Source organism: Gossypium raimondii, chromosome 10 (assembly GCF_025698545.1).
Source record: "Gossypium raimondii isolate GPD5lz chromosome 10, ASM2569854v1, whole genome shotgun sequence".
NCBI classification, from domain to species: Eukaryota; Viridiplantae; Streptophyta; class Magnoliopsida; order Malvales; family Malvaceae; genus Gossypium; species Gossypium raimondii.
In genome coordinates, this window is record NC_068574.1 from 7,966,043 (window position 1) to 7,988,028 (window position 21,986).

General features: G+C 38.5%; 2 protein-coding genes across 2 annotated transcripts; both read right to left on the reverse strand.

Moving 5' to 3' along the window:
* Positions 1-4,355: 4,355 nt before the first annotated feature.
* Positions 4,356-5,039, reverse strand: LOC105775234 (uncharacterized). Its single transcript, XM_012597765.1, has one exon. It carries the CDS (start codon positions 5,037-5,039, stop codon positions 4,356-4,358), a length of 684 nt encoding a protein of 227 aa, XP_012453219.1.
* Positions 5,040-10,847: 5,808 nt separating this feature from the next.
* Positions 10,848-12,449, reverse strand: LOC128033871 (uncharacterized). Its single transcript, XM_052622359.1, has 4 exons — positions 12,258-12,449; positions 11,503-12,200; positions 11,055-11,391; positions 10,848-11,021 (listed from the first exon to the last, which is right to left on the reverse strand). The coding sequence occupies exons 1-4, from the start codon at positions 12,447-12,449 to the stop codon at positions 10,848-10,850; spliced, it is 1,401 nt and encodes a 466-aa protein (XP_052478319.1).
* Positions 12,450-21,986: the final 9,537 nt, after the last annotated feature.

A 21,986-nucleotide genomic window follows, 5' to 3' on the forward strand; every position in this document is an offset into this window, starting at 1 on the left:
TGTGTATACTATAAATATATATTTTACATATTAAAAACCATGCAAGTATACTAAAAATGTGCATATGTATATGTATTATATAAAACAATGCATGAATGTTATAAAATAATAATAATAATAATAATAAACAGTTAAAAAAAGGGTTAAATTGAGCTAAAATGAAAAAAAAGGTAAATTCAAGTAAATTTTAAAAATAGGATCACATTGAAGCAGCATGGACCTGGAGGACCAAAGGAGCAATTTACCCAGCCTCCAAACGCGCTGCAGAAGGGGACTGAATTGAAACGTGAATTAAATATGTGGCCCAATTTTAAAACAAATAAAAAGGATTTAATTGATATGCGCTGCAAAAGGAGGGCCGTTATGTAAATTCCCCTCGGCGTCGAGCAGCGGATCCTCCTCCTCCGGTCAGTCCGCATGGTCAAGACTTGGACAAAACGATGCCGCTTTTGCCTTATTATTTTAAACCATTTCCTTCCTCTGAAAACATTTGAGAACCGAGTGAAAAGAGAAAAAAATAAAAAAAGAATCAAAGGCCTCTGCTAGGGTTTTGCCCGATCGCCAACGCCGCCGTTCTCGGCATTCGGCCAGTTCAAATCCCAGCCCGACTAGCTCCAATTCAAGCGGAGTAGGCTTGGGTTTCGACGACGAGGCCGCAGGTAAGCAACCCCCCTTTTATATTATTTATTTAAAAAAAACCAAAATAAAAGAAAAGAGAGAAAAAAAAAGTAGAAAGAAAAACAGAAATCTAATTTCACCTTTTAAAATCTTTGAATACTCAGTGTTTCCTTTCAATTTCTTGTGTATTTTTTCCTCTCCCTTTACAGGTTACAAAAGGGCCTTTTATAGGCCGAAAAGAAACGAAAAAAAGAACAAATGTTAATTATTTTTGCTATTTCTTCTCTGTTGGACTCTGTTTTGCAGGTGTGTGGCGAGAAACGTGTGCGTGGAGGGGAGATCGGCCCCGAGACATGCGCCGGTCGAAGTCTTACTAGCGGCGCTGGAGGTAGTGGCTGGTGGGGCGTTTGAAGAGCGGCTAGGGTTTTGTTCTTTTTGTTTTTTGTTTTGCTGTATTGGCTATTGGGTTTGGGCCAATTGACTGGGCCTGAACTGTTTTCTTTTTGTGTTTGGACCCAGGCCGATTGGGCCTTATTACAGCTGCCCCTCTTTGCTCATTGTCGTGTAACGGGAATAGAGCAAAGACTACAAGGCCCAATTATGCCTGGTCTTACTGAGCTTTAAACTTTTTCGGTGCTTTTCTTCTTTGAGTAGCTTCATTCCCTCCTACTGCATCTTCAGCGGTATAGAAAGTAGCGCTCCAATCTACTCCACTGGAATGTCGAGGAGATAGGATTCATCTGTTGTAGCTTCTTAAAAGAACAAAATTTGCTATCTTTAATCTGCTCCACTGCAACTTCAGGGAGATAAGATTTAGCTTCAACTTGTTCTGTTACAACTTAAGGGTAAATCTGATGTGATCTGCTCTACTGCAACTTCAGAGAGATGAGATCTGTGGTTTTAATCCATTCCATTGCAACTTCAAGGAGATAGGATTGGTATACTTCTGTTTGCTCCACTGCAACTTCAGGGAGATAAGACTGTGGTCTTCGATTTGCTCCACTACTGCTTAGGGAGATAAGAATATTGGCTTCAATGTACTCCACTGTAACCATAGGGAAGTAAAATTCACCATCTTTGATCTGCTCCACTACTGCTTAGGGAGATAAGATCTGTAATATTCGATCTACTTCACGCCAGTACATGAAGACAAGATCTGTTTTCTTCGATCTGCTTTGCCACCAGTATGGGAAGGCAAGATCTGGTATATCTGATCTACTTCACGCCAGTACATGAAGACAAGATCTGCTTTCTTTGATCTGCTTCGCCACCAGTATGGGAAGATAAGATCTGTATATTTGATCCACTTCGCTACCGATATAGGAAGACAGGACCTACTATCTTTGATCTGTTTCACGCCGGTACATGAAAACAAGATCTGCTTTCTTTGATCTGCTTCGCCACCAGTATGAGAAGGCAAGATCTGGTATCTAAGATCTACTTCACGCCAGTACATGAAGGCAGGATCTGTTTTCTTCGATCTACTTCACCACCAGTATGGGAAGATAAGATCTGTATATTCGATCCACTTCGCTACCGATATAGGAAGACAGGATCTGCTGCTTTTCAACCTGCTCCACTATTGCTCAGGGAGATAAGGCTCTATGATTTCACCAATCTGCTCTCTGTGAAACATGACCTGTATGATTCACTTTATGAGCCTAATTATGCCTAATGATTAGGATGTTATGATCAGAATGAATCAAATGCTCCTAACTCGGCATGTATGAATGACATTTGGATGTTATGTCATGAAAAATGAATATTGAATGTTTAAAGTCATTATTGCTCATTAAGGCTTCCTTTGTGACAACAACGCTTCGTCAAAACTTGAAAATTTTAATCTTGTCTCTTGACTCCTAGATATCTCCGACCTTTTAACCCGGTGAAGGTCTAAACAATGGTCCTGTTTCAGGTTCCTGAGCTATTTAAAGATTTCTAGAGTAATATGAAAAACTTCCCTTGTGAAAGTTTTACTAGTCCATTAATCGTCATTCTAATGCAACATGCTTGAAGAATAAAACAAAATTAATTTGGGAGCATAGCTCGCAATGGATTGTGAATGATAGAGGAATTGTCTGGAGACATTTATATTGAAGAAGAATGAAATATTCTAAAACAACGAATTCAATACAAATACTATGATCAGGTGCCCCAGATATCTCTACTTTGAATTTCTCTATACAACTTTTTGAAAACCCTTCTGAATTCAACATGTGTTTAGAAGATTCACAGTAGTTTGTTGATGCCCCAAGATGTCGTCTATTCCTTTCTGCCGATTTAGGTACAGCAAGACTACCATGTGCCAATCAAAATTTGAGCCGCCCTTTTCGGGTTTTCGACTCAAATCCCCTTTGGTCTTAAGGTGCCCTTTGCGGGTTTTCACCTTAGCCTCTCCATTTTATTTATTTATTTATTTTGGAATCAAAGCGCCCTTTGCGGGTTTTCACCTTGGTTCCTTCCCCTCTTCAAGTAAAGTATCTCTTGACCGAATCTGAATTTACCGGATTAGGCAAGTTTTTTCCATCCATTTCAGCCAGGATCAGGGCTCCTCCAGAAAAGGCCTTTTTTACAACATAACGACCCTCCCAATTTGGCATCCATTTCCCCCTAAAATCCTTTTGTAGAGGAAGCATTTTTCTTAACACCAGGTCCCCCTTGTGAAATTCTCTGGGTCAGACTTTCTTGTTGTAGGCTCGCATCATTCTTTTCTGGTACATCTGACCATGCTGAATAGCATTTAGCCTCTTTCCCTCTATCAAGTTTAACTGATCGTATCGAGATTGAACCCATTTCGCTTCATCCAATTGTAGCTCAGACAAAACCCGGAGAGAAGGGATTTCAACTTCGATGGGCAAGACTGCCTCCATGCCATAAACTAAGGAAAAAGGCGTTGCCCCGGTGGAGGTCCTGATTGACGTTCGATAAGCAAGGAGGGCAAACGGCAATTTCTCATGCCAGTCCCTGTAAGTCTCAGTTATCTTCCCTACAATCTTCTTTATATTTTTATTGGCCGCTTCTACTGCACCATTCATTTTCGAGCGTACTACGATTTAATTGTGATGTCTGATCTTGAATTGACTGCAGACCTCTGCTATTGAGCTGTTATTCAAATTCAACGCATTGTTGGATATGATTCTTTCAGGCATTCCATACCGACATATGATCTCTCTCTTCAAGAACTTACCGACTGATGACTTTGTAACACTAGCATACGAAGCAGCTTCTACCCATTTGGTGAAATAGTCAATAACCACGAATATGAAACGATGCCCATTTGAAGCCTTCGGCGATATTGGCCCGATAACATCCATACCCCACATGGAGAAAGGCCATGGAGAAGTCATGACATGAAGAGGTGAAGGAGGTGCATGCATTTTATCACCATAGATTTGACATTTATGGAACTTTTTAGAATAATTAATGCAATCCCCTTCCATGGTGGACCAGTAGTACCCGGATCTCATAATCTGTCTGGCCATTGTGAAACCACTAGCATGCGTTCCACAGATGCCCTCATGGACTTCCTCCAAGATTTTCTTTGCTTCCACGGCGTCCACACATCTTAGTAGAACTTGATCCTTTCCCCTCTTGTATAAGATCTCCCCATCTAAGACGTAATCGATGGCTAGTCTTCTTAGAGTTCTCTTTTCATTCTCCGTTGCCTGGCCAGGATACTCACGATTTTTTACGTATCGTAGTATATCCTGATACCAAGGACTATCATCGATTTCTCCTTATTCAATATTGTAACAATGAGCCGTGTCTTCATAGGTACTCATTTGGATAGGCTTCATATCCTCATGTCTGTTCAACTTGATCATGGAGGCTAAAGTAGCTAGTGCATCTGCCATCTGGTTCTCATCTCGTGGAAGATAGAAAAAAGTGATGTCCTCAAACTCCTTAATCAATTCGAGGACCAACTTTCGATAACTGATTAATTTGGGATCTCTCGTTTCCCATTCACCCCTGAGCTGATATATCACCAATGCTGAATCTCCATAGACCTCTAGCACTTTGATTTTCCGCTCTATAGCTGCACGAATACCCATGATGCACGCTTCGTATTCTGCCATGTTGTTTGTACAATCAAAATCCAATTTGCAAGTAAAAGGATAATGATCACCATTCGGGGACATTAGGACTGCCCCAATTCCATTACCCACAGCATTCGAGGCTCCATCAAAGTTTAACCTCCAACCGTGACCTTCTTGGGGATTTTCCTCAATAGCCGCTATACATATCAGGTCTTCATTTGGAAAATCAAAACTCAACGGCTCGTAGTCCTCCAGAGCTCTACTAGCTAGAAAGTCAGCAATTGCACTCCCTTTCACAGCCTTCTGGCTCACATAAACAATATCAAATTCAGACAGTAAGATCTGCCATTGGGCCATTCTCCCATTCAAAGCAGTTGACTCCATCATATACTTTAACGGGTCTAACTTTGAGATTAGCCAAGTCGTATGGTATAACATGTACTGCATTAATCTTCGGGTTGTCCAAATCAAGGCACAACATAACTTCTCAATAGGCGAATATCTCATTTCACAGTCAGTGAATTTCTTGCTGAGATAATAAATCGCCCTTTCTTTTCTCCTTGTTTCATCATGTTGGCCTAGCACACACCCCATGGAATTATCAAATACTGTCAGATACAATATCAGGGGCCTATCTGGGCTAGGCGGTGACAGAACTGGAGTATTAGACAAATACTGCTTCACCTTGTTAAAAGCTTCTTCGCATTCTTTATCCCAAGTACCAGGATTATGTTTCTTCAGAAGACGAAATATGGGGTCACATTTCTCGGTTAGTTGTGAAATGAAGCTAGCAATGTAATTCAGTCTTCCGAGGAATCCTCGAACTTCTTTCTGAGTGCGTGGTGGAGGTAAATCTCGTATTGCCTTCACTTTGTCTGGGTCAATCTCGATTCCCCTCTCACTGACTATGAAGCCTAGTAACTTTCCTGACCTGGCCCCGAAAGTGCACTTCGCTGGATTAAGCTTGAGCTGGAACTTCCTTAATCTTAAGAATAATTTTCTCAAGACCCGCACATGTTCGCCCTCCGTTCTAGATTTCGCGATCATATCATCAACGTAAACCTCGATTTCCTTGTGCATCATGTCATGGAACAAGGCTACCATGGCTCTTTGGTATGTCGCTCCTGCATTCTTCAATCCAAATGGCATCACTTTATAACAAAACGTCCCCTATAACGTAATGAACGTAGTCTTTCTCATGTCCTCGGGATGCATCTTTATCTGATTATACCCAGAAAAACCATCCATGAAGGAAAACAATGAAAAGCCCGAGGTATTGTCTACCAATGTGTCGATGTGGGGCAATGAGAAGTTATCTTTTGGACTAGCCTTGTTCAAATCCCGATAATCCACACACATTCGTACTTTTCCATCTTTCTTTGGAACTGGTACGATGTTAGCCACCCACTCAGAATACTTGACTTCTTGCAGAAATCCGGCATCAAACTGCTTTTGGACCTCCTCTTTTATCTTCAACACGATATCAGGCCTCATCCTTCTGAGCTTTTACTGCACTGGCTTGCAATCTTCTCTTATAGGGAGACGATGGACTACAATGTCGGTACTCAACCCCGGCATATCCTGATATGACCATGCAAACACGTCCTTGAACTCTCGGAGTAATTCGATGAGGTCTTGTCTTGTCTTTGCAGAGATATCCGATCCGATCTTCACCTCTTTACCCTCTTCTAAGCTCACAATTTCTATTGATTCCTTGTGAGGTAGGATTTGCTTCTCGGCCCTTTCTACCATCTTCAACAAGTCAGGAGACAAACCACAGTCTTCGTTGTCTTCAAAATCATGCGATCCCTCTAAACACATGTTTCGTTCAAAAGGAGACTCTAAATTTGTAAGAGTGACATTCGCATCATTGATATCGTGGGACCTGTTATAGGTATGAAAAACAATATGGATTCAGGAATTTGTTTGGTGCAATATGGTCATGAATGAAATGCAAGTGTAGTTTAAGAGAAACTTAAAATAACTGCTCTTATGGAAAGAAAAATTTGCTCCAAAAATGACTGCAAACATGAACTTTATTAAAGTAACGATCTTCTGGACATGAGCCTATTTCACAAAGGAATCCTTATCACTTCTAGGCTAAAAAGTAATAAGGGTGTTCTGGACATTACTCTGAGGAAATCCTAAAAACTACAGGTATTTCTTCTGCAGTCCAGTTGTTTAGCTCCCTTTCCGACTCGTAAGGACGAATATCTGGCAAAGCTCTTCCTCGCGTCGCTTCTTCATACACGGCATGAATGCACCCTAGCTCCATGTTAATACTTCTGACCCCTAGCATTCCTGGATGGACAAATCCTCCCGATACAAAAGTCTTGGATAAGTGAGGAAAGGTCATGGATTCCCATTCAACTTCACCCCCTGTCAAACGAGCCCTTCTTCTCATTTGTTTCTTCTCTCGCTCCATCCTCATTTGCTTAAAATCTGGCTTATAACCTAAGCCAAAACGATCTTGCTTGCCCTTCAATACTGGGACCTTGACTCGACCCTGAAGATATCTCCCCAATCCTTTCCCTAGCAAAGCTCCTTTTCCCACTGTCAATTGCAGCCCCATCTTTGTGGTCTTTGATATTCTCAACATCAGGATCTTGTTTCCCTCAAAGATGAATGTTGCATTTACGAACTCTAAGGAACGAAAAGAGCACTCGATTGCATCGTCACTCGTCTCCAAATAAGGTGCATCGCTAGTCACAGATGCAATGATATCCTCCTCAGCATCTATCGTCACTACCCGACCTTCTGACACCAGCTTCAATTTTGATGTAACGATGGCGCATCAAGCTTTTCTTGAATGAATCCACGGCCTTCCTAATAGGCAACTATAAGAAGGTTTGATATCCATAACCAAGAAGTCTACCTCATAGACAGTTGGGCCGATTAACAAGGGTATGTCAATTCTTCCCACGACTTCCCTCTCGGTGCCATCAAATGCTCTCACCACATCCTGACACGATTTCATATGTGAACTATCCATAGGTAGCCTGTTGAGCGTGGATAGAGGCAATACGTTCAGTGCCGACCCGTTGTCTACCAGAACTCCCGGTAATATACACCCTTTACACCTTGCAGTGATGTGTAAAGCTCTAGTAGATCCCATACCCCCAGGTGGTATTTCGTCATCGCTGAAAGAGATGAAGTTATCAGCGCTTATACTACCGACCAATCGATCCAACCTGTTAACAGAGATATCGTCGGCCACATAAGTTTCATTTAGCACATTCAGTAGTGCATTTTGATGTCCCTCCGAGTTTAGGAGTAAAGCTAGCACAGATATGCGAGCTGGTTGTTTGTGCAGCTGCTCCACAACGCTGTACTCGCTATGTTTTATGAACTTCAAGAACTCTCTAGCTTCCTCCTCCTTGATTGGTTCATTGACCACCAATTCAGGTTCGACCGCCTTCTTCTTCTTTCCAATCGAAGTTTCTTCTCTTATTGGCTCTACTCGAGCCTTCACCTGTTCGTCATGCCCTCCTTTATCATGGTCCTCTTTATTAATTACATCCTCCTTCCCTGGGATTGTCACATTACAATTGTAATTCCAAGGAACCCTCTTGTTATCCTTGTAAGTAAACACGGTCGGTTTTTGAATGATAACTTTTGGTGCTACTCGCGCTCCAGCCTCACTATTCTTAGGTCGTGAGATGATGACCACAGGATGGTTAGCCTTTGGAACTCCCAATGCCAACTCTGACGTACATACATGACTCTCCTTCTGAATTCCTTCACAAAATTCCATCTCCTTATTATCTATCATACCCTGTACCACGGCTCTGAACTCCGTACACTCTTGGATTTCATGCCCCATTTCATAGTGGAACTCACAGTAGTTCCTCCTCTTCTCACAACTTTCTTCTGAAGTAATTAGCCCCCTTTTCACCATCCCTTTCCAGACCCATCTCAAAGGAGTCTTCACGTCCGTAATGTCTGCCTTAATTTTTCTGTCCTCGCCCATCATATTTATTCCACTGTCAGTATGGTTTGGTAATGGATTTTCTGCTTTGGTGGCTTCATCAAATTTAACGACACCCATACAAACGAGCCTTTCAACCAACTTCTTGAAGGCTGTACAGTTTTCTATGGAATGGCCCATGATTCCCGCATGATAGTCGCACTGTGCATTTGCGTCGTACCATTTGGGGTACTGGGTGTAAGGGCTTCAGATAGAAAGGGGAAACTACATGTGCGTCGAATAAGTTTCGGTATAATTCCCTGTACAACATGGGAATTGGCGTGAATTGGGGCCTCTCCGTATTTCGCCTTGTACGATCTCCTGTCTCGACGAGCTTTGCTGATTGGCAGCCACCTTTCCTAACTGACTCACTGTTACTGACTTCGAGTAACCCTTGTTGTACATACTCACGTTGTTCACCTCGTTTTCCTTCTTCTTCGAAGCTGATCTTCTGTTACTCTCTCCAGCATCAATCTTCCCACTCCTGATGGCATTCTCAATCATCTCGCCATTCATGATCATGTCAGGAAAGCTTTTTGTGGCACTTCCTAACATATGTGTAATGAACGGTGCCTTCAGGGTGTTAATGAACAACATGGTCATTTCCTTTTCCAGGAGCGGTGGCTGAACTTGGACTGTGACCTCCCTCCATCTCTGCGCGTACTGCCTAAAGCTTTCGTTCGGCTTCTTCTCCATATTCTGAAGGGTGATCCTATCTGGAGCCATGTCTGTCACATGACTATATTGCTTCATGAACGATTGCGCCAAGTCCCTCCATGAACCAATCGTGGCACGACTCAACTGATTGTACCATTTGGATGCCGCCCCTACAAGGCTGACTTGAAAACAATGTATCAAGAGTTGGTTGTTGTTAACATATCCCGCCATTCGCCTGCAGAACATGGTGATGTGAGCTTCTGGGCAGCTTGTCCTATTGTACTTTTCAAATTCAGGCATCTTAAACTTATGTGGAAGTACCAGATCTGGCACTAAACTCAGCTCTTTAGCGTCAATGCCCCGATAACTTTCAGCGACCTCCATCGCTTTGAACTTCTCCTCGAGCCACTTGCATCGATCCTCTAACTGTTTTGGTAATTCCACCTTTATTCTTTCTTTTTCAGCCACTTCGTCAAAGTCCGGAATGGCAGGGTTCACGGAGTTGTTTTCGGGATTAAAACCCGGCCCAGTTTGGAGGTTCGAAATTCCAGCTCGAAATTGCTGAGGCATGATGGTAACAGTAGATTTGCGCGGGTATTCAGCTTGAGCTCGCTCATGTGGAGGGGTGAAACCTGGAGGATAGAAAAGTTCATCATCATTTCCCTCATCGACATCTGCCATGGGGCCCTTTCCTTTGTCACCTCCTTTAGTTATCAGTCGGGTTAACTTTGCCACTATATCCTCTTGAGATTCCCGCATCTTCTCAGACATTTCTTGCTTCATCTTGTCTAACCGCTCCTGCATTTGTAGTTGAAGCCGGTCTTGCATCTCCTTCTGGTACTGTTCGAGCTTTTCTAATCTCTGATCCATATCTCTTGTCTTTGCTCGAGTGCCGTATCGGTGTTGGATTGGTTGGTTGGTTTCCAGGTTAACTGAGCAATAATTTTAATTAATTAGGATCAATTCAAAGTTTTGAATGCATATGATGCGATGCCTGATATGAATGCAAGAAATGCGTTAATTATGATTCAATTCCACTTGGAAAACTTTATTAGAAAACAAATCTCTTTACATAGAATAGACTACAAATACGACTTTACCCTAATACTTAAGACCTTGATTTTTTGAAGCAACGAGGCTAACTCCCGTCCCCGGTCTGACTCCAATTCATACTTTACGCTCAACGTGTCAGCTTGTACTGCCAGAGTTTGTAAGTGATCAGCTACTTCTCAAATCTGAACCAAGGCTTGTCCCATAACACGATCCCTGCTTCTGACCTGATTCTAGAGATAGTGAAGCTGTTCGTTTTGATGATCTTTGTTTGCCCCCAAATACTCAATCCTGGCTTCACAGTTCTGCAATGCCACCTCTAGTTCTTCTATAGTTTTCTTCATTTGCTCGATTCTGCTTAAACTTGCTTGCAGTTCCACCACTGAATTACGATTTCGGTATTGATGAACAATCTTCTCAAGTTCGGCCACTCTAGCCCTTAGTTTATCCCTTTCATCTTGATTTTCTAACAAACTCTTCTCAAGCGATCTATTTTGCATCTGGGCTTCTTGGAATCTTTATTCCCATCTGCCAGCCTTGGCTTTTTCTTCTTGAACCTCTTGACGCCACTGCTCTGAGGTTTTTCCCAACCCAGCAGTTCTTACTGACTGACGTAGTCTCTTATAATCCGTCTTCAAGCTGTTTAGATCTTCCTCGACTTTGCGCTTCCCTTTTCTCAGGCATTCGGTTTCCTGCTTTTGAACATCTATGTCCAACTAATTCACCTTTTCTTCCTCCATTTGTTCTAGTTTTTTCTCTAATTCTGCATTCTTTCTTTCCAGGTCTTGCTTTATGATTTCCAGCTCAGAAGGGACGACGCGCAAATGCTCCTCTATCGACTGACCATTTTCTGGACTTGGCCCAGGAATGTTGTCATTAATCCTCCTAACACGCCATTCGTTGTACTCAGAAGTTGTCACTGGACCCACGGCTAATCTCTTCATTCGGTGAGTCTGATTCCATGCATTGGCCATCTCACGAGCCTTCCTCTTGTATCCATCATCCTTATACGAAAATTCACACCCAGCTAGTCCTTGAGTGGCAGGCACAAACTGTCTTGACCTGTATTGTCTTAATACTAGCAATGGAGCATAACCAACAGCTCCCCAAATCTCGAGCAATGGGACCCAGTCAAAATCCCCACATCAATATAGGATATCATCTGGAAGCAACCACGGAGCTCTCCACTCGACGTTCTCCTCTTGCAGATTCTGAAAGATTGTCATCCATTTCTCTTCTGTAATATCATCTATCCTTGACGTAGCCACTATCTCTTTCAACGGTGAATAACTTTCAGAGAAAACCTGATATGAAACTCTATCAACCTTCCAAAAGTGGCTATGGAACCACCCAAGTAGTAGCTGCGCACATCCAATAAATCTGCCCTCTCTTGTTCTTCGACATGCATTCAATGACCTAAAAGTTTCTGCCAAAATCACCGGAACTGGCGTAACTCCCTTATCAAGCCGATCAAATAAATCAGTGACCACCTCGTCAATATGTCCCAAAACCTTAGGAAACACAATTAAGCCATATATACTCAAAGCAAAGACGTCTACTTTCTTCCTCGCATCTGGGTGTGCTAAAATGAGGTCCTTCAAACTTTTCCAAGGAATACACCTACTATCCCATTTTTGCTTAATCCGAGCTGTAACCCACTGCTCACTCATCCCTGTTATATTTATCAGCTTCTTCAAGAAGGTCGGTATATTTACCGCTTTCGAATAAATTCTATCTACCTGAACCTTCGAACACCGAAGTAAAGCTGTGTACTCTTCTATCGTAGGCACCAAATCAACCTTCCCGAATGTGAAGCAACTGTAGGCCGGATTCCAAAACTGGGCAAGAGCTCGAAACAGACGCTTGTTTACCTTCATGTCAAGTAAATAAGGCAAATCCCCATAATTTAAATAGAATAACTACCTAACCTCATTATCCCATTGATCCCAAATCTCCTTCAATTCTTGCAAGTTGTTCTGAGCTACGCTAACACGAGTGAAGTCCCATAACTCTGATACGTATCCCACAGCCAAACTATCACCTTTTTCGTGCTGTATCTTCTCAGACCAAGTCCGGACGGCCGCATTGTCTTCCACTCTATCAAGAAACCCATTTCCCATGATAAACTTTCTATATGGAAACCGAATATGAACCAACGCCTTTATAATGAAATGTCATGCAATTATGATGTCAGGCAATCAAAACAAAAGAAACCCAAGTCAGTATCACATATAAAAATATAATCCAATATAAAATAACAAGAACACTTATTTAGGAATCTACTGGGGTTCGGTATAGTTCTACCTAGGGCAAGTTCCTAAAGCTCACTATATGAGGTTTAGTTTCTAGAGTAAGGGTACCCGAACCAGCAGATTCCTCGATCCTCACCCATTATAGGCTCATATGGATCGAGTTCAGTTCGAGGGGACACATTTCCCTATGGTCGCACGGAGATGAAAATCTCACGAAGACATAGGTACGGATGTATCCTAAGCGGTCCACTATCCGCACGGAGGTGAAAACCTCACGAAGGACTAGTTTTCGCTCCCACTTAAGGGTAAAATGCAAAATGCAAATGCAAAGTTGCCAAAGTTCCATGATAAAACATCAATGAGTGCAAAGGAAAATTTTTAAAACTTTTGATTTTCGACACAAAAACAAATATGATCAGTTTATGGCTCGACTCTCTAAGGTCCCCAGCAGAGTCGCCAAGCTGTCGAAACCGTTTTTTTGAAAACAAAAATTTTAGTTGTCGACTTAAAAACAAAAACTGAGTCGCCACCGATCCTTTATTAAGGTGTGATCGCCCACCTTAAAAATAATTTTGGTCTGCGAAATTTGAGAAAACAGTTCGGAGTCGATTCACATACGAGGAAGGATTAGCACCTCGTAACGCCCAAAATTGGTACCAAATTGATTTTTAATGCCTTGGTGTCGAAAATTTGAAAAGATTTTAAAAGGAAACTTTTATTTCATGAATGGATTAAAGTAAAAGACATTCAGTATTTCAAAGAAATAAAACACTGCACCAGTGAGTTAGGGCACAATGTTTTAAATCTTCAAAATACCGAATATTGCCTTTTGCTTTTGAAAATTCTTATTTCGAGAAGAAAATGTCATGACCAGTAAGTTAGGACCCAACATTCTGAATTCCCAAGAATAAGCTTTTATTAAAAATTTGTGAATTTGTTGCAAAACAAATACTTGGCTTCCTAAATTCATCGAAAAATAATCGCGATCCAGTAAGTTAGGACACAATCTTTCCCGAGAATCATGAATGCCAAATATTTTGGAAATTTATAAAAATATGATGATTTAATGCTTCGATAAAACCAAAACATATTTCCCGAAAGGTATGTTAAAAGTTAATATATAATATGAATCACAACTTTAATTTCAAACATATATGAATAAATATTTACAAATATATGTACAAGTATAATATACAAGGAATTCACAAATACGTGCATGCATATATTTGACACACATACAAGGGTACATATAAAAGATAGAATAGAATATATCAATAAAAAACTAAAACAATGCATGTATATGTATTTGAAAATCGTGGAAAAGGATAAAATACAAAGATAAGAATATGTGTATATATTTACAAAAGTAAAAAGTTTGAAATTTAAATATAACAAGATATATATATAGAAGTTTTAAAAAAGGAAAAAAAGAAAAAATATGTATAAAGTATAGGTAGATGTGTAACCTAAAACATGCACATATATATATATATATATTATATAAGAAAATATTATGTGTATACTATAAATATATATTTTATATATTAAAAACCATGCAAGTATACTAAAAAGGATTTAATTGATATGCGCTGCAAAAGGGAGGGGCCGTTTGCGTAAATTCCCCTTCTGGAGTCAGAACGGGCGGATCCTCCCCTCCGGGTCGGGTCACCGCTCGGGTCAAGACTTGGACAAAACGACGCCGTTTTGCCCTATTATTTTAAACCATTTCCTTCCTCTGAAAACATTTGAAAACCGAGTGAAAAAAGAAAAAAAATAAAAAAAAGAATCAAAAGCCCTCTGCTAGAGTTTGCCCAGTCGCCAACGCCGCCGCCGTTCTCGGCATTCGGCCGATTCAAATCCCAGCCCGACTAGCTCCGATTCAAGCGGAGTAGGCTTGGGTTTCGACGACGAGGCCGCAGGTAAGCAACCCCCCCTTTTATATTATTTATTTTTAAAAAAAAAACCAAAATAAAAGAAAAGAGAGAAAAAAAAGTAGAAAGAAAAACAGAAATCTAATTTCACCTTTTAAAATCTTTGAATACTCAGTGTTTCCTTTCAATTTCTTGTGTATTTTTTCCTCTCCCTTTACAGGTTACAAAAGGGCATTTTATAGGCCGAAAAAAAACGAAAAAAAGAACAAATGTTAATTATTTTTGCTATTTCTTCTCTGTTGGACTCTGTTTTGCAGGTGTGTGGCGAGAAACGTGTGCGTGGAGGGGAGATCGGCCCCGAGACGTGCGCCGATCGGAGTCTTACTGGCGGCGCTGGAGGTAGTGGTTGGTGGGGCGTTTGAAGAGCGGCTAGGGTTTTGTTCTTTTTGTTTCTTGTTTTGCTGTATTGGCTATTGGGTTTGGGCCAATTGACTGGGCCTGAACTGTTTTCTTTTTTTGTTTGGACCCAGGCCGATTGGGCCTTATTACAGAATCTATTCGTGTATTTGCATCAACAACTCTGGTGTCACTTGATCTGCTAACTAAAATGCTTCTTGATTGTGAAGCAAGACAGTTAGCATTACTTGCTGAGGTTCCTAAGCAAGCTAATTTGACATCTCACTGGAAAGAAGATGGGGGCATCAAACAAGACAAACTGGTTACTCTAGGAGTTATAGTTTGAAGTTTAAGCAAGGACACGGAGGAAATGGAAGAAGTTGGTCTTGTGGCAGAGGTCACGGTTGGTCTCATTCTTGGCCAGAATATCAGTTGTGTGGTAAGGTCGGTCATGTGGTTCAGACTTGTTATTATAGGTGAGTGATCAGTTTGATCAATTTCTTTAACGACGATGACCAAATTAACAATTTTTTTTGAGGTGACCAAAACAGGAACAACCTAATTTTAAAATGATTAATGAGATAATTTACCCTTAAATATATCAAGAACCCTGGTATTTGGTTTATTAACTATGGATATTTACCTTACTAATCACATCATTGATTAACTTCAAAAAAATATTTAATATGCCTAATATATTTAATCATAAATAACACAACATAAAAATTAACTAAAAAACAATTAAAATGTAACCTAAAAATAGCATGATAAAATTTATATATAAGCACAATAAAATAAGAAAAAGTTTTAAACTCGAAAAATAAAATTAGGGCTATTAAATATAGCATATAGTACAATATTAAAAATAAATATTTAAAAAAGAGAGATTGTTCATGAAATAAAAAAAGTACATTACCAATATACCAAATATTACTCATATAAGTAAATGCACACAAATTATTTTCATTTCTTTTCTTTATCCACCTCAAACTAAAAATGTTAAAATATGTCATAAGTTATTGTACTATTATCAAATTTGAAATTTAATTTCTATACTTTTATTTTAGGAATTCAATTTCTTTAAAATTCAAATCCAATTACTTTTAAAATTATTTTATTACATTCATATTCATTATAACCTTATATTTTAGTTATACAACTGCTAAATAAGTATTTTTAATTGTGCAACGGTGATGATGTTAAGATGACTAGGATTTCCAAGTGGTTGTGTTTGTACCAATTTTCCTTTAATGGATTAAACTTTCAATTGATAAAAAATTTTAATGATAAATTTGACCACTAATATTTATATGTTTGGTCAAAATAGTTTTGATTGTATTTTTACATTTCTTTTGCCATCAATTTTTTTTTCAATTTATTTTTAATAAATTTAATGAAAATACCGTTAAAAAAGTTAACGGGGATGATGTGAAATTTCATATGTATTCGGGCCATAATTCGTTCCTGTTACACGACAACAAGCAAAGAGGGGCAGCTGTAATACCCAATTTTAGCCCGGGCTCACATATGAAAACATAATTTTTGAGGATATGCAATCTTAGATATGATTGCAATCCTAGATATGATATATGCAATCTTAGATATGATATGTAATCTTAGAGGATATGATTTTGTAATCTTAGAGATTTAATTTGTAGATACCATTTAATCTCAGCCGTTGATGTAATTGATCTGTACCGTTGGATTTGGGGATGCTCAACTATAAATAGAGGCCTCTCCCTTCATTGTAAAAAAAAAAAAAGAGAAAAGAGGAGGAGGAATAAAAAAAGAACGATTAGCAGTTTTTTAAAGGTGGCTTACTATTTTTTTCTTTCGATTATTTTTTTTTACTTATTTACGATTTTAAAAAAGGGAGAAGGTGATACCACTACGAATTTTATTTATTTATTTTATTTAGCCCCTCCGCCTTTTAATGTTTTTGTAATTAAGTTTTCTTTATTTTTTTAATTTACCCTTTTATTTATTTTAAATTCCAATTTAATCCTTTTGAACGACACCGTTTTAGAGGAAAAGGGAAAATTTCCCTTCCAGCCCCTCTATGTAATTTGCTCGTTCAATTTAGTCCTCCAGATTTTATTTATTTACAGATTTACCCCAGATTTGTTTACTTGTAGTTCAATTTAATCCTTTTTATATTTTTCTCAAAATTAGTTAATTTTGTTAATGTAATTATTATTATTATTATTATTTTCATATGTAATTATTATTATTTTAGCTATATATATATGTATACTTGTTTCTATGTGCGTATTTATATTTTTTAAAAAACTAATATTTTTCATATATTTTTTTAATATGAGGTAATTATTTTTATTTTATTTTATTTATATATAATTATTTTTTATAATCTATATTTGTTATATTTATCTTTGTATATATATGTATGTATACATATTAATATTTTAACAGTTTTTATATACTTGTATATATATATGAATATATTTATTTTTTTAAATGCTCAAATATATGTATATTTTAGCACTTACTTTATAATTTATATTTTATTTTCACAAATGCATTATATATTCTGCTTTTATAAATTTTAATCCAAAGTTACATATGTAAATTATGTGTATGGCTTTTAATTTCAATGTATATATTATGTGCCTTTTATTCTTTATATTTTGTTTATTTTCTTCATTCGATTATTAATTCAGTTTTCGTTTATATGTTAAAAAGAATTGTTTTTATGATTTATTTGATATTTTGTATGTGATTATTTTTATTATGTATATTAATTTTATTTATTCATTTATTTATATTATTTCTAGGCCATTGTAATATTTATTATTGCATTGTATATTTAATATAGCATCACATCATTCTTTACTCGATTTCAAACTTTTCAAAATTGAGAGAATGCTTGAATTTAGGATTTTCAAGGAAATTGAGCTCTAACGTATTGGGTTCCGATTTTCTTCGTTAAGTCTAACAATCGAGTATTTCTCTTTAATCAAAAAATAAGAATTCATTATTGGGAATTCAACACGTTGTGTCCTAACGTATTGGATGTGACGCATTGATTTCTCGAAATGAAATTTTTTTCTAAAAACAATAAAGGAAATATTCCGAGTTTGGGATTCTAAAGGAATTGTGCCCTAACGTATTGGGCCGCGATTTCTTAAATCTTAGATAAATGGATATTCTTTTAATTTTTTTCATTATACGAGTATTCTGACCTAATTCATTTTGGAGGAAATTAGAATGTTGTGCCCTAATGCATTGGGTGTGGTATTTTTGCTTCTCTGAATTGAGAAGGGTCTTAATACGTAACGTTTTAAGTGTTTTAAAGATTATATTTTTTCGACCTTAAGACACTAATTAATTAATTAGGTACCAATTTTGGGCGTTACAAGGGTGCTAATCCTTCCTTGTACGTAACTGACTCCCGGACCCGTTTTTTTTAAAAAACTCGTAGACCAAAGCCGTTTTTTAGGTGATCCAATCACACTTCAATAAAAGATTGGTGGCGACTCCCAATTTTAATTTTTTTGAAGTCGACAACTTAAAGTTTTTGTTTTTCAAAAGAAGGTTTCGACAAAACCTGTTAGAAAATATAGTTTGAAAAAAAAAATTCAAAAGTTGATGGTGAAAAAGAACTCAAAAATACAATTAGGGCGTTTTGACAAAACATACAAATATTAATGGTCAAATTTATCATTAAACCTAGAAAATAGATAGTTTTAAAAAAATCAGAGTTATTATTTACCAGTGTGACGATTTTCTATCAAATAAATAAAATTGAAAATTAATGGTTTATTTCATAATTGTTATATTAAAATATTTAACTCAAGTTTAATTTTGACAATGTATATTTACTAAAAATGTATAAAATAATATAATATTCCATAAGCTTAGCGATTATTTTGGTAGTTAATTTTATTCATATTTTCAAAATAACAGGAAAATATAAAAAGTAAAATTTTCATCAAAATCTGTAATTTAGTCTGAAGATTCTATTTTCAAAAACTATATTTGATTGATTTATTTATTATAATATAACATTTATATAGTTACTACAAAAATAAAAAACAATAAAAAAACACTCTACATTAAAAGAAAAGAAATGACAAAACATCCAGTTGGATAATTATGTACTTGGCCTTTTTCACTTTCTTTGGCTGAGTGGTCTCTGCAGAGCTCTATTTTGGTTACTCTGTTAATGAGCAGCTGAAATTTCTTTCATGGGTGTAACGCTTGACTACACATTCCATTTCACCCACACGTTTTTCATTGTTGCTTTTCTCTCTGGGTATTTCCCTGGCTGTTTTTCTTCTTCAAACTTCTTGTATTTGGTCCCTTGTAAACGATAGAGAAATTCGTTGCTTTTTCCATGGCCACATGTGAATTTCTCTTTTTCTCTTTCTATGTGAACTTTTTAGGTTAAGCCGACCAAGATTTTAATTGGGTTTTGGTTGTTTTTCAAGTTTGGATGCGTAAAGGTTTTTTCTTTTAAGTTTTGTTCTTCTGTGTCTTGGTTCTTGGATTAGCTGTTTTTTTTTTTTGGTAATCTCTTGAATTAGCTTTTGCGTATAAGGGAAAGGGTATTTGGTTTTTGTTTTGTTAAGAGACTGCGATTTTTTGGAATTGGAATTTGTTACTTGAATTGTAAACATTGTTCTTGTTGGTTCCGAATATTGTCAAAATTCAAGACTGATTGCCATTTTGGGTTATTATTTAGCATATATATATATCGGAAATTATTCACTTTGCTCTTTGTTTAACAAGATTGTTCTCATAAAATATTTTTAATGCATTGTTTTCTGGATGGAACAGAGTTAACTTTGCTATTCTTTGTTACGAGTTGATCTAAGAATTGAAGAAGAAGAAGAAATCCAGAGAGAATAGAATCGAGAGAGAGAGAGGAAGGAACTGAAAACAGTTATCAGTATTTTCTGTGTGTATTCTTTTCTATTACAGCCATATAATCCTCTATGAGCAGCCATTCTTCTAACGAGGTAAAACGTTCCCGTTTTAGAGTAAATGAAACTCACCGTTTCATTAACCCCCATAAACACAAAACGCAGCGTCTAACAATTATTCATAACAAAAGTATAACTAAAATATGAAGAAAATAAAGGATCATTATTCTTCCCGTAACAATTTCCCGCCTTGGAAGAGAATCCTTGTCCTCAAGGATCAAAAGCCGGATAACGGTGCTGAAAATCCAGTAATTTTTCCCAAGATGCGTCTTCAGGGAACGTGTCTGCCCATTCCACTAATACTTCCACTGCAGCTTGGTTGCCCTGCTTGACCAACCGTCTGTCCAAAATTCGAACTGGGGACTTGAGCAAAGCTTCATCAGACCCAATGGGAGGTAATGTGGGTGTACTCACCGCCGTCCCAATATGTTTCTTCAACTGCGACACATGGAAAGTAGGATGTATCCGAGCTGACGAAGGCAAGGATAATTTATAAGCCACCTTTCCCACACATGCTGCCACCGGAAATGGTCCAAAATATCGGGGCGATAATTTTTGATTTCTGAACTTGCGCAAGGAGTGTTGGCGATAAGGTTGTAGCTTCAAGTAGACTAGATCCCCAACCTGAAATTCCCGCCATCTGCTTCATTCGGTCCTGTGCTCGACTCAAATGGAACTTGAGGACCCGACACATAGCCTCACGTTGTTGCAGTGTACGGTTCACAGACGCAACCGGAGTAGCGCCAGTTATGTAAGGCAAATGCAATGGAGGCGTTTGCCCATACAGAGCCTCATATGGTGTTGTTTGGATAGCTGAGTGATAGGTGGTATTGTACCACCACTCCGCCAAAGGTAACCAAGAAGCCCATGCTGACGGTTTCTCCCCCACCATGCATCGCAAATAACCTTCCAAGCATTTGTTCAAAATCTCAGCCTGTCCGTCCGTTTGAGGATGGTAAGCAGTGGACTTCTTCAACTTAGTGCCCATATGCTTGAATAATTCTTGCCAAAATTGGCTCAAGAAAATTTTATCGCGATCAGTCACAATGGATTCGGTGATGCCATGGAGCTTGTAAACGTGTGTGAGATATTCCTGAGCCACAGTGGAGGCAGTATAAGGGTGCCCCAAAGCCAGAAATTGGCCATATTTGGTGAGACGATCCACTACCACAAGAATAGTTGACTTCCCTTGTTAGAGCGGTAGGCCTTCCACAAAATCCATACTGATATCTGCCCAAACTCGCTCAGGAATCGGTAGTGGTTGCAAAAGTCCAGGTGAAGCCGCATTATCATATTTGCAACGTTGACACGTTACACACTCCCGTACCCACTGTTTAATATCCTTAGTGAGCCCTTTCCAATATAACAAAGCAGATATTCTATGACGAGTGGCATGGACTCCCGAATGACAGCCGATAGGAGTATCATGAAAAAGGCCAAAAATACGCTTCCGGAGAGAGGTATCATTGCCAACTACCACCTTGCCTTTACGACGCAAGCAATTATTTTGCCAAGAATATTTTGGATGTCGGTGTGGTTGAGTGCGTACCTAATCAATCAATCGAGACAGCTTCATATCCTGCTCATATAACGCTATGATTTGCTCCCATACGGCAGACCAATCCCCCTCAGTGCTTCCCTCACATTGGAGTAACTGAATACTAGAGTCAAAGGGCCGCCTTGAGAGTGCATCGGCAATAATATTCTGAGTGCCTTTGTGATAAACGATCGAATAGTCATACCCCAACATTTTTGCCACCCATTTTTGCTGATATGGAGTGACAGCTTGTTGTTCGGACAAGAACTTCAAACTTTGATGGTCCGTCTTGATGATGAAGTGTCGGCCTACCAAATATGCATGCCACTTCTTGACCGCCAACAGTACCGCCATCATTTCTTTGTCATAAATGGACAGAGCCTGGTTTTTAACCCCCAATGCCTTGCTAAAATAAGCTATCGGCTTCCTATTCTGCTGAAGCACAGCACCGATTCCTTGACCACTGGCGTCGGTTTCTACACAAAATAACTCCTGAAAGTTGGGTAGAGACAAGACAGGAGCCTGACAAATAGCAGACTTGAGTTGCGCAAAAGCTGCTTGCTCATGTGCTGCCCATTTCCAAGGAATATCCTTTCGTAATAACGCCGTAAGAGGTTGAGCCAACAATCCATAACCCTGTATAAACCTTCTGTAGTAA